At 38.2% G+C, this 13,592-nt stretch overlaps 1 protein-coding gene and 1 long non-coding RNA gene across 8 annotated transcripts in view; one reads left to right on the forward strand and one right to left on the reverse strand.

The window, feature by feature from the left end:
• The window catches only part of LOC149786090 (baculoviral IAP repeat-containing protein 7-B-like), a 71,350-nt gene extending 58,193 nt beyond the window's left edge, over window positions 1–13,157 (reverse strand). For 4 of the 6 annotated variants that reach the window (XR_016424871.1, XR_016424870.1, XR_016424872.1 and 1 more), the window contains exons 1-3: window positions 13,106–13,157; window positions 8,414–8,497; window positions 7,622–7,742 (exon numbers count right to left, since the gene is read on the reverse strand). Coding sequence is in view for 3 of the 6 variants with exons in the window: in XM_089976388.1 (XP_089832514.1) it covers window positions 7,622–7,718 (97 nt within the window). In the remaining 3 variants the exon portion in view is untranslated. Of the gene's footprint in view, window positions 1–7,621; window positions 7,743–8,413; window positions 8,535–13,105 lie in introns of those variants that run through there. The other 2 variants (XM_089976389.1, XM_089976390.1) reach the window with 2 other exon arrangements.
• Window positions 8,409–13,592, forward strand: part of LOC149786091 (uncharacterized) — a 38,902-nt gene continuing 33,718 nt past the window's right edge. The window contains exon 1 of one of the 2 annotated variants that reach the window (XR_016424874.1): window positions 8,409–8,546. This is a non-coding gene — a long non-coding RNA (uncharacterized LOC149786091). Of the gene's footprint in view, window positions 8,547–9,839; window positions 9,947–13,592 lie in introns of those variants that run through there. The other variant, XR_016424873.1, reaches the window with a different exon arrangement.

A 13,592-nucleotide genomic window follows, 5' to 3' on the forward strand; every position in this document is an offset into this window, starting at 1 on the left:
GCAACATTAATTGGACTTCAAGGGACATAACTCTTGTCATGAGACGCTATCACAAAACGAGTTATCTCCCTTTGATGTTATATATGAAAATCGAATTCTGTGACCCGTCTTTTTTGAGATCGCTGTTTTAGTTATATTCTCCGCAACATCTAGAACTGATTTACTACAAATATCGAAGTATTTACCAGCCGCATTCATAGAGCGAAATATTTTTTCCTCGTGCGTTATTGTATCAAATGACTTTACGGGTTTTGCCTTTCTCATCCCTCCTGTTTTTCCAAATTTGGAATTTTGACTCGGTGTAACAGCTCTTAGATTACACAGTCTGTTATTTTGAGGACATCCATCAATGTGATCAATAACGAGACCGTCGTTGATCAGTCCGTTAAACGCTTCATACACCATCCTGTGAATAAGACAGATTTTTTTCCCAGCATTAAATCGCAAGTATCCGTGATTATTTACGGTACCAACCGGCTTCTTCAGTCTGCGGTTTCTAACAATACCGTCGCGAGATGCCTCGTAATTAACAAACACAGGGTGAGGTCTGAACTCTTGGTCCATTTGTATAATAATACTACTTGTCTAATTTATTATTTGGTTTAATTATAAACCTTGCAATGTAGTCCTGAGGAGTTTTGATGACGAAGTCTGCGGTGGGGTCAATGACGGCGTTTTTAATTCGCTTGTCATAATAGCGTTTTAGTTCCCTGTATCGCTTTCCGCCACAATTGATACACAACTGCGATTTTCCTCTTACACCGACGTGGCAAACCAAGCACGGTAGGGGGCCAAGAGAGCCATTACGAACGCTTTGTAAATGATATCCGCAGAATTCACCTCTACATGATTTATTGCACGGGGTTGTCGACCCAATCATCAACCATTTGCATTTATTCATTATACTATATTCTTTCATTTAAATACTTGTTTTAATTATATGGATGAGTTCGAGAGATTAGCAGTAATTAAACCCCGGAAAAATATTAAGTTCAATCTCGATAGAGTCCTCAAGGACACACCAAAAGCGTTAATAAACGATAGAACCCTGTTGAATAAAATACGCGATTGTATCGATGAATTCAAACGTGATGGTGCATCTCATAGTTGGTCAACATTTCGAATTGATGGCGTTGTTGATGCTACCATGAACGACAACCGCGCAGCAATGATAATATCACAACTTGACGGTAAAAGGTATTTCTTCAGAGTAAAATTCATTGTCCGGGTGAAATCAGGCGATTGGATCATACGTGATAAATTTGAACCAGTTCTCAGCGACAAGAAAACAGTCACTGTCAGCCGCGACTCCAAGCCGGGGTTGTTAACCGGAATTGACAGACCATACTATGAACGAGCGTATCCTGAAACAGCAGTTGTTTATGGAATATACCCGTTAAATAAGAAACCTGATATCGGAAAACTGAAACCGATGAAACAGTCAACTGGGATAAATTGTGTAGCAGAACGAATAATAGAGCATTTTACAAATGCATGTCGAGGAAACAAATTGACTGATTTACGACGTAGCAAAATCAACCAGTGGGAACTAACCGTAAAAGAGCGTGGAGCAACCATCAGCGACATAGCGAGATTAGAAACGTCGTTGAGATTTCCAATAACCGTTACAACGATAACCGGTGAAGTATTATACGAATCAAAGTACAAATCAAATGGAGCCCCAATCAAAATTATTGATCATAACGAACACGCATGGACGCCCGCGATCACAATATTTCCACGGGATAGAACAGTAAAGTATATCCCGGGGAAATTTTTAGGAGAGGACGGTTTTCTCGCGGAGAGGAAACTATTTGATGCTATTGCTTGCTTGTGTAAAAATGACCCTGTATCAGTGTGGTTACTTCGCAGCGCTGAAAACGACATGGATACCTTTGATCAGTTTGTAAGACCAAACGGCGATTTATATCGCACTGAAGCATTTCACAACAGGATGAAAAAAACCGCCATGGAATTTGAAGAGCATGATGAACAACTGCTAACAAATTGTTTTACGATTCCATCGGTTGTAGCTCATGTTGCAGCAAGGAAAAATGCGTGGAGACCAACGCGCAAGGAATTTCTACCGGATGTACAATCCAGTTGTTTGGAATACTATCACGGTGGACTATGGAACACTGAATACAACCGCGACGCTATGATCTCGGTTGATATGGTTGCCTGTTATCCAGCGAGTTTTCTCGGGTATGGATCCGCCGCTGAGTACTTTGAACGATTTGGACACCCCAGACATGAAATGACTCGTGTTGCTATTAATGGACCACTGCCTGATTTTGATTTAACCGGATTCGCTCGCATAGTATCATTTGAGTTCGCGGCAGGACTTCATCGCTGTTGCTATATTTGGATCGGTAGACACATGGCTGAAAAGAAGTGGTTGCCAATAGCGCTGCTACGGTATATGATTGATTGTAGCATGCTAGTTTCGTTGATTGTCAGTGACGCGATTATATCATACCGAGCGCAGACTGAAGTCTGGTTACCAGAACCGGAGCGTCTAGATAGCATAATTGACGAGTCCAAAAAACACATCGATGCCGACGAGGAATATATCATCGAATGGTCCAGGAGGATATTTAACCAACGAAACCGCGAGGCAAAAGATCTCGGTAGAAGAATAATTGGTAAGTTCACACAAGGTGGAAAAAACCACGACTACAAACGATATTGCTCACGGCTGATTATAGATGACGCAGAATATGATTTCGTAATCAAGGACGCAGTGGCAAAAAATAGATACGTGAACTGCAAAACAGCTTTCTTGTCCAATGGAACGAGGTTGGGTACAGTTGTTACCTACAGCGATGGAGACAGCCCGGCATACCCGCATTTGAGGGCGTCTATGCTGGGTTACGCGGCTATCAATTTATTCTCGATGATAAATAGATTCCCCGACACCGCGGTTAGAGTAGCCGTTGATTCATTTTATATAGACGTAGCGTACAAGGAAAACGTAGCCGGGTTTACTAGTCCGGACGAGAGTTGGGGTACATGGAGAATTAAAAATGAAATACGACGCGATTATTTCCCGTCAGCAGATGTCACCGTTGAGAACAACTACTTACGCGGTGATAAATTGTCAGAATGGTCTAATGCACCACCGTGTTCTGATCCAATTTGTAGACACAAGACGGTTTATTTAAGCGGCTGTGGCGGGTCAGGAAAGACGACTCGGGCAATTGAATTATTTCGAACGCGGGCAAGTATAATCGTGCTTACACCGACTCATAGACTAGCGCGAGAGATAAAACAACGAAATGTTGACGCCGTTACTTATCACAGCTTCTTTCGATACAGCGGCGGTGAGTGGACTCCTGATCGAATGGGTGAAAAATTTATTCCCGACATTATCATCTGGGATGAGATATGTACTGTTTCGTTAGATACTTTACAAATGTTTCTTGAGTGGTTGCTGCGCGCGAATACAGCGGTAATCATGTGTGGGGACCATGGCCAACCACCACCATTTGTCGGCGAGGGTCCACATGATTGGTTAAGGGGTTTTGTGGACTATTATGAAGAAACCGATACTGATTACCGAGCACTTGATGAACAACTGCGCGAGGTTAAGAAATTAATCAGATTACAGCCGGATAGAATTCAATGTGAAATAATTCGCGAGGTGATTCCGGAAACGCCGTTAAATGAATTCTGGGAAACATGGAGACCAAACGATTTGATTGTAGCGAGTAGAAAGATAGTCAGAGACACACTTCAGCGGAAGTTGTTTACGTTGCATAAGGAAAAGTTTCCAACGCGTCCAGTGCCGTTATGTTATAGACCCGCGGACACACGGCGGCAGAACATTGAAGTTGAAATTCCAGGCCGGACAGAAAAACAAATTCTCGTGCTGAATGATATCGTGCTCGTTGATATCAGCGTCGTCGAGGACGCGCTACGTGCTGATAAATCCCCGTGGACGCTAGGATACGCAACAACAATACATTCCTCGCAGGGACTAACCATCACGGACACAATTGTTTGGATAGTTGATAATCGCATCGAATGGTCGAATCTAGTCTATCTTGCAGTGTCCAGAGTACGAAGGATAAATCAGCTTCGAAGAATTGTTATTGACGAAGCCACCGACGAAGCCGGCGACAAAGTCACCATCGATGCAAGCGTCATTGATAGAAAACTCTCGGGTTACCGCCAACAGGATAAAAAAAACAGCGGCGTTTTGATATTGATGCCGAATTAATAATCTCGCTACGACAACAACAGAATAATCACTGCGCGAGTTGCAATTGTATAATGAGTTGGCGTTATTCGGATAAAGACACTCGCCAATTTACCGTGGATAGGATCGATAACAGTCTCGGTCATGTTAAAAACAATGTGAGGTTGACCTGTCTTGAGTGTAATAGACGCAACGGCGCTAGTTAAGACCACGCGGGGGTAATTGAGTATCGTTAGGTATCACTTGTAGTTGCTCGCGTGTAAATCCGCGCTGAGGAGCAGTTGAATCCAGTCTATAGATCGGTGGTCTACCAGTTGATCGTGTTATCGTTGATATGTTATGTGTGGTAACACTCCAAATAGGATCGGTAGCCCTTTTTTTACCGCCTTCAAGCTCTCCTGGTTCATATAGATATCTAACAGTGACATCGCCAAGAATCGGCTTAGAAACGCTATTTATTTTTGATTTTCCGGGTATATACTCGTATTTAATCGCGTCGCTGGGCTTCATGTTGATTACTCGGGTAATCTCGTTATTTAACGCTGCAATTACACCTGGCAACCTTTTAACCCATTCACGAGATCGTTTTTCTTGGATGAATTCCTTCGCGTATTGATATCCAAATAACCGTTCAGCGAGAGTCCGATTGAATCGTTCAACAATTGCCTGATCACGATGTAGCGCAGTATGACCTCGTCGTATCGCGACGCTATGATGTTTCAGCGTTGATAAAACAGCGCCGCGAAATTCACTACCAGGATCAACTTGTAATAGATTTGGCCAGCGCAGAGGACCTCTTCGATAAATCCGCTCAAACGCATCGGCTACTTCAGTTGCTGACTTTGTTTTCAACGGTTCCGCTTGTTTGTCTCGACTCGCAACATCAACTACGGTTAGCGCGTATTTGTAACCGTTGTCATGCGGCAGAAATAGTATATCAGCCTGATGAACTTCATTAGGTACGCTGACATCAAAGCGCGAGAAGTTGATTTGTTTAGGCGGTGGTAGATAGATTTGCCATATAGCCTGTTTGGATAACCAATTAGCCGCAGTGGTCTTTGTTACCTTTGCAGCGCTTGCAAGCTTACCAATTGCGGCCTTCCCCTTCCAGTATCCTCTCGGAGAATAATAGATGGAATCCATCGTTTTTCTTGGATGATTGTTATTAATTACCAGCGCCAATCATTAATTTACCTTTCATAGCCGATTTTACCAACCATGAGGCCAATTTTTCTTTGACGGATTTATCAGGAATAGCATTTAGCGCGTGAATTAATTTTACATCCGCGATATGACGCTGTTGCAGATCGCTACTTTTGTAAGCAACATCATGAGCATGACACGCCTTATCGATAGCGTTTATTGGATACTCACCGGGTTTGGGCTGATTTTGATCATCGAGTCTAATATCTAATCGTGTTCCGGGGCCACAGTAGTTATATCCTGGGAGGTGTTTTTCTCCTGGATACTTTGCCCACGGTGTTCCGGGGAGTTTTGCCAATTTGGCTGCGATGTCACCTCCTCGCTTTTTTTTAAAACATCTCCGGGTCTAATAGAAATAAATCTAAATTTCTTTGTACCGCATTGTACACACTTACCAGTAAGCGCCGATCTGTTATTTCTTGTCGTAACGGTTGTCATATCATTTGTGCCAGTACGCACTCTACACTTCACACAATATAGATCCATAATTTATGTATAGAGATATGAATATAATTGATTTTTCGGCGACTAAAACAAGAGAACCAGTTAAGCATGTTGCAGCGTTACCAAACTCGATCCGGATGATTATCATCGGACCATCTGGATCCGGCAAGACGCAATTGTTACTCAATTTAATAATGAGATGGATGAAGTGGGATAAGTTGTATTTGGTTGCTCCTAGCGTAGATGATCAACGATGCTACGAGGTGTTGAAAGATTTCAACGAGAATGCATCAGCGATCGCTAAAAAGAATGTTATTGAGTTTATTACGGATATCAATGATGCACCGGGTATTGATGATATTGATGGCGACGTTAACAATCTAGTCGTGTACGATGATGTTATGTTAGACAATCAAAAGAACCCAGCTAGGATATTTTCCAGAGGCAGGCATAAAAACACTGACGTGATATATGTCACTCAACGATACACTCAGATTCCAAAAGTAATCAGAGATAACTGCAATATTCTTGCTGTATTCAACGGCGTTGATACACACACGCTACGAAATATTTGGCAGACATGGTGCGGCGGTGACATGGACTTTAATGTTTTTCGAAACTTTTTTAGTCATGCTCAGTCGACCCCACATGGATTCATAACGATAAATTTACATGATCCTCGGACACGATATCGTATCGGACTTGACCAAATATTCGGTTAGTTGTAAATAATTTTCATTGTAAATAACCACTTAGCAGCAGAGGGGGCGATGACATCGACGCGGTCGTCGATGTGCTTACCGGACGCTGACGACGCTGGGGATCAACGCGCAGAAGGTGTTAATTAAACCAAATGACGTTTGGACGATCCCCCAACGACGTCGTCGTTTTTTTTTTACCAGGCGCTGACGACACTAGATCGTTGAGTTGCAGAAAGTAATAATTAAGCAAAATAACGATTGGACAAAATGTCGGATTCGCCCCCTCTGCTGCTATTCGTTTACAAAGAAATAAGCAGAATAGAGTTTTAACCTTTTCCATTATCAGACCAGGCATCTGAACGAATGATTTGTAAACGCTATAAACTTTAGCCATGTTCACATTTTTGTCACGAACTGCCTTTCATACAAAACAATATTTCAACACGTTAGTTACAGCTTCTAACATCTTAGCATCTTCGCTAGCCATGGTTCCGATATTTTAACCCTATATACACCTTGGCGTATCGAGCAGACATTTATGTGCTTCTGGTCTGTGAATTTCACTGAGACAAGGGGAGCATACAACTTGAATGGACTGATAAATAAGCCATTTTCCAGTGCCGGTCCGTGCTTGCATAAATACCTTTCACTCAAATATACCTGTAATTGCTTCCCTCTGGTATATAGTCATACTTTCGACGTTAAACTTCCAAAGTATCCTTTATAGGTCAAATGTCCCCCCCACACACACACCCATTTTCGGCCGATGTACATTGCACCACGCTATTGGTTAGTGGGCATTACATTCTAAGGGATGCAACTCATGAAACCCAATAGATGTCGCTAGGACAAAGTACCAATATATGTTCCAGGTGTAGATAGAGTTATCACATCTGAACCTTGGCTAGCGAAGATGACGTCTTAGAAACTGAATGTGTTAGTTCATCATATTTTGTTACGAAAGGTCCTCCGTACACACGGAGCCGGTGAAAGGAAAAATGAAATAGATCTTTACATACAAAGTTACGTAGACAGTAATTAAAATATCTCATCATAAAACAAGAATTACAACCTTGAACCGCGGCAGTCCAGTTGTCTCGGCCAGTCCAGGTTGGCTGCCTCAAGCGTGTGTCCTTGGGGAAAACGCTTTGCTCCCATTTCCTCGGCATGATATAGATAATCTGTTAAAAGTGCTGTTTAAACAAACAAACAAACAAACAAAAAAAAAAAAAAAAAAAAAAACCCCAGCTTAACATTCCATATGGATAAGACGGTATGGTGTACACTTAAAAATATAATGGATTTAAATTTAATAGTAATAATCATCATGTTCATTTACTTGCCAGTCGCCGTTGACGGCGACAGAGACGTTAGTGACATCATTATTATTATCATCAACATTATTATCAAAGGTGATATTTCAAGAAATTTAACAAAATTAGTTTCAAAGTAAGAAAAAACCCACGTAAATATACAGCACACATACCACATATACGCACGTCATGAAAACCGGTTACAGTAACATTAAAAAGAAAAAGACAATTAATTAGATGATATGCGAATCTACATGAGTGAAAGTGAATGTAGAAAGTCCTTTTGTAAGAATTTTCAGCAAATAATGAGGCACAAAAATTCAAGAAAATAGGCCGACATAAACGCAAATAGACTTGCATGTGTTAAACATTAAATGCAGCTCGTATAGACTTTGAATACGGCATCTAAGGTAATAGAGTGTTCCAGAACTACGACTTTTGGATCGCATAAAGTACTCAGTGATTCGTTGTGTTGTAACATGTCCATAATTATATAAAAGTCAAATTCTAATTGGCCTCCTCACAAAAATTCAAGACTATAAAATCCTTACCGTCTCGTGCACTCGGAACAATTTAACCTCTCCAACTGATCCTCACAGCCAATGGAACAAATCTACTTCCTGAAAAGACAGGACCTATTCCAGATGGAAGAGATACATCGATTTATTTTCCTGGTGAATTCAGGTATTTGATTATGGCTAACACGTTTCAAGGTCATTTTTAACAGCATGCATAAAAGATTGTTTATAGTTTTTTTTCTCACTTGTAATTTTGAATAAACACAATTACATAAGCTGCTGCATTAAATTATCTCCATCGTGTACCATTTTAGTGTTGTATTTTTTTAACAGGGCTCCTGGTAATTAGTTTCATGTTATTAACTCACATGGATTAATACCGCGGCAAACAGTCGTCTTGTAGAAACTATTGATTGGGTTGCAAATGGGAAATCCCCTTACCGTACGTGTTTCCTTAAAGCTTTGTCAAAATTGTCCCTAAAAAAATGACATGGGCCCGCACACATGGGGGCAAGAGTGTGGAAAGACACATGGCATGATCCGCATTAGGAGAGCATGTTGTATTATTTATTCTAAGTAATATGCAAGTTATGAATTATTAATTATTTATGCATAAGGCAATTGTCAAATGTTCAACTTTTATTCATCTTCAAATATGTTTAATATGCTAAAAAGCATTACCAACACTTGTTTTTTTTTTGTACAATTTTCAAACCAATATAAATCGCATAAATGTGCGCACAAATCAAGTTTAAATATGTATTGTTATACTTTAGTTCGATTATAGAAAGCATAACGCAAAGGTCCAACTATGAAATATAAAGAGGAAAGCAGAACATAAACAATGGTTCGTTTTGCATGTAATAATACATAATACAGACATATAGCCTTTTGTGACGAAATGAGAGGGATGTGTATTATATAGTTACATAATTACAAAACAACACTATATGACATTTTATGGAGTTTCCTCGGTTTCAATCCTGTTCCCATAATGCTTATCTTAATTACTTACTTTTTAATTTAAATTTCAACTTATAGCACCCAAATTTCCTGAGATTGTAATAGATATAACTTTTGTGGATGCTTCTTAATAATACAGTTGTCATATTTCTTATCTAATTTTTAATATGTATTCTTTTTGTGATGTCTCATAAATGTGCAAAAGTTTTGTTGTTGTATTTATATTTCAAAAAAAATATGTATTGTAAATGTGTACTACCTGTGTACCCATCTGTTGAAATGTATAGGTTTTGTCATACGTTTCGTCGGTAACATAGCTCGTCCTGATCTACTTTTTTTTTAAAACTTTTTTTTTAAAATTGTTATCCAGACCACAAAATGTCTTGTATCTTGTACACCATAAGTGCGTGAGTTTTCCGTCATGCTTCGCTTCAGGAAAGATCCGTTTTAAATGTACATACGGGTGATACCCGCTAGGTGTCGGCCTTTGTTTACAGGCACGAATGCCAACAAAACCAACTCTGTACAGTTTGTACATGAAAGAACATAAAGCCCTATCCGAGTAGCATGCATGTCGTTCGGTGCTAACGATTACATTTTCAGGTAAGTAGGCCTATTCTGAGTAAGTTGGATCTGTGTGTTGATCTATACCTATATTGATAGAAAACTTAATTGCCTTTGTTACTAATGACAGCATCATTAGTCAAAAGTAGTGATTTCGGTGCCTGGATAGATAAAAGAGGGGTGGGAGGTTGGGTTGGGGCAAAATACGAAAAATAGGACAGATTTGTTGGTAGCTACATTGGACAATAAGGGACCGTTTGGGAAATTAGTGTTAAAACAGATCAATATACTAGTTGACCTCGTGGGAATTCAGCCGGTATGGAGCTATCGCGGATCCCATTTGGAAATATGACATGCATGTGCCTCTATGAGGTCCAAGGAGAATTTTAACGGGTTGAGACGGAATGAGGTTATGTGGGAATTTAGCATGGATATGACAACATGGATCTTATGTGAAATCCATTTTGAAATGGGTCCATATAGGCCTGCTATGGGATTATATGGAAATTTAACATGACTGCAGAATCACAGACAACAACAACACTGTAACTGCCTAATATATTGTCTAGACGTTGATACATTTTGTTGGAAATAGCATAACAAGTTCTAAATCGGTTCATGTTTCGTGTACTTTTATATTGCGGCATAGTTACAATTGGACCTATGTAAATTTAACATGGGAATGGAACATGAGGTACAGACAGACAAATGCACGTGTATTTATAGACAACACAACGCATTCATATATATATATATATATATATATATATATATATATATATATATATATATATATATATATATATATATATATATATTCTTGCTGTCCCGTGTTGCAAACGTTGAATTTGTTATCAAAATATTTTGTATTAGTTCATTCAAATAAGTATCTCAGTGTATTCAAATAAGTATCTCATTTGCAGAGAACGAGATATCAAAAATATATCATGTCTTCGTCTTCTTTTACACAGAGGCACAACTATATTACATATTTCAAACTCGCGAATTAAATGTTGAAGGATAAGCACAAACTTTTGCTCACTTAGTCAGAACGTCGCACACACTGCAGTATCGTCATTTTGATTTTTAAATTTGTTCCAGTGTACTCGGTGGTCAAATTTTACAGTGCGATGTTGACTTTTGCCCACAATGCAAAGCGATAGATTGGGTTCGGTCAATATCTGCCAATTTTATTTCTAATACAGTGTGATGTTGGTCGTTGGCTACAATCAAAGTGATGATTTGGGTTGCCATACACAGTTACGACTCACAACCTAGTACATTTGACATTTAAACTTAAAAACTAAAGTCAATTTTAAATAACGAATGGTGTCCAAAACAAGTCCATAAATATGTTAAAGGGAATCTTAAGCTATGTTGATGAAGAAAATATACACAGAAATTTTCATTATTTTTGAGTCGATATTGGATCCATAATAATTCAACATTGCATTGGAAAGGGTAAAGCACCCTATGGAAATTTTAACATGATAGATGACACTATGGGGCCAAATGGAATTTTAATATTACGGCCTGATTACAGACAAAGCTTGCACTGAAATTCACTAATTATACTGTGTCGCTGCTCAGCATTGATACATTTTTGTCAACAAAAAAAGATTACAAGTTATAAATCTGCCTTTATGTGTATGTGTCGCACGAGTTATTGTTATTATTTCAGAGAGAGAGAGAGAGAGAGAGTTTTAAAAAGTAATGCAGCACAACAAACGACTGTTGTCCCCCTCCCCCTTCAAAAAACCCACATTGTAAAGTGCTCCTCTAAACCAGTTCAACATCCTAAAACACTAATGCACACCTCTAGATGCAATATCCTGCACGTATTCTCCTTTTGGGATTTTGTTTATAAATTGCAAAATTATCTACCATAATGTTTCATTCCTAAACTTAAATACTAATTTCTCTTAAGGAATGTCTTAATTGTTGAAAAAGAGATGTCACAAACGAAATATGTTTACATTTTTTTTTACATGTTTCCAAGCAACGGTATTTCTAAAACAAAAATCAAACGTACAGGGGATAAGCACATCATTTTTATCGTCTACCTGGCAAACTGACTCACGAATAAACGTCAGTTGCTATACAGGAAGCTTTTTTTTGTAACTGTCTTCCAATACATCCAGTGACCTTATTGCTTAAAATGCAATATTGGTTTTTGTCCACAATTCAAGTGATGGAATTTTGAGGGGTTGCAATATTTTGCACTTTTGTAAAGTTATGACTATCGGAATTTTATGCTTACAATATTGAAACTTGAAAAATAAAAGCAAATTTCAAATCGAAACCGACGGAATGAAAAGCCTTGTTGATGAATAAAATACACACATGGAGTTAACATTACGTTTGCATTGATAAGGCCTCAGTGAATTTAACATTAGCGATTGGTTTGATAAGGAATTTAACATTACGTTTTGGAGGGTATTGTACCCTATAGATAGTTTAACATGACAATATACTGTGAAGCTCTATGGAAATTTAACAATATGGCCTAATTACTGAGGCTTAACAAACTCATTTTCACTCATATCTTGATTGCTGTTCATACATTTGTTGTATACAACTTTGTAAAAAATATGGTTATAAGTTATGACTTTGCGCTCATGTCTGTGTCCCTTCAGAAGGGTTTTATTTGTAAATCCTACATAGAAGATCAACGCGTGCGGTTACTACTGTATTATGTTAAAATGATTTGCTAATCACTTTATAGATTTACTAATCTGTTCAAACAAATTAGTATCCCGGCAGAATTATTAACTCTTATTTTTCAATGGCACTGTTTTGGCAGCATGCTTTACATATCGGTGGAGAGTTGCAAATTTGAAAACTACAAAATGAAAGTAAATTCTTTTCCAGTATTACAATAAGAGGAAGAGTGTACGCGGAACATAGTGTTCATTTAGGGGTCATGTCCGGAAAATAGTATTTTTTTAGACGTCATGCCATAAATCACACTGTGAAAAAGTAGCAGAACATGGACTTGTTAAAAGCAATATCAAACTAACGATACATGACTTTTAAGAACATCGATGAGCTTGTAAAATATGGCTTACTTTGCAGAACAATGTTGCCTTAATTTTCCATAATGTCCAAATATAGAAGAAAATTTTACAAATTTTAGTTATTTAACTTATTGTCTATTTGAATGAATGAAGATTGGTGTTTACTTACAAAATGACTTACGTGTTCATTTTCTACTTTTTGGCTGGCATGCATCTCTTTTCTTTTAGTCGACCTGTTTTAAATAAAGACTCATTAAATTTTTTAATGAATTTCGGAAGATTTATTTAAAATTGTGTCAGTGCTTTATAAATGTTATGTATGTATGTGTGTGTGTGCTGCAGTGAACGGTCAAGGCGTGTTGATTGTAATTGACATTACAATATACATTGAGAACCGACGGTACAAAGGGTGTGGCATCTATTATCTTGTTTTATATACACAAACACGTACAATGGGAAAGGTATTTTGTTTTATGCATGCACACATATAATTTGAATAGGATATATATATATATATATATATATATATATATATATATATATATATATATATATATATATATATATATATATATATATATATATATATATATATATATTACGGTCTACTATTTGTTCACATCAACTAAACATACAAATAAAATGTCGGAGAGGGAAAAAATATTTCT

Source organism: Sinohyriopsis cumingii, chromosome 12, assembly GCF_028554795.1.
Source record: "Sinohyriopsis cumingii isolate HCF-2022 chromosome 12, ASM2855479v2, whole genome shotgun sequence".
NCBI lineage: Eukaryota > Metazoa > Mollusca > Bivalvia > Unionida > Unionidae > Sinohyriopsis > Sinohyriopsis cumingii.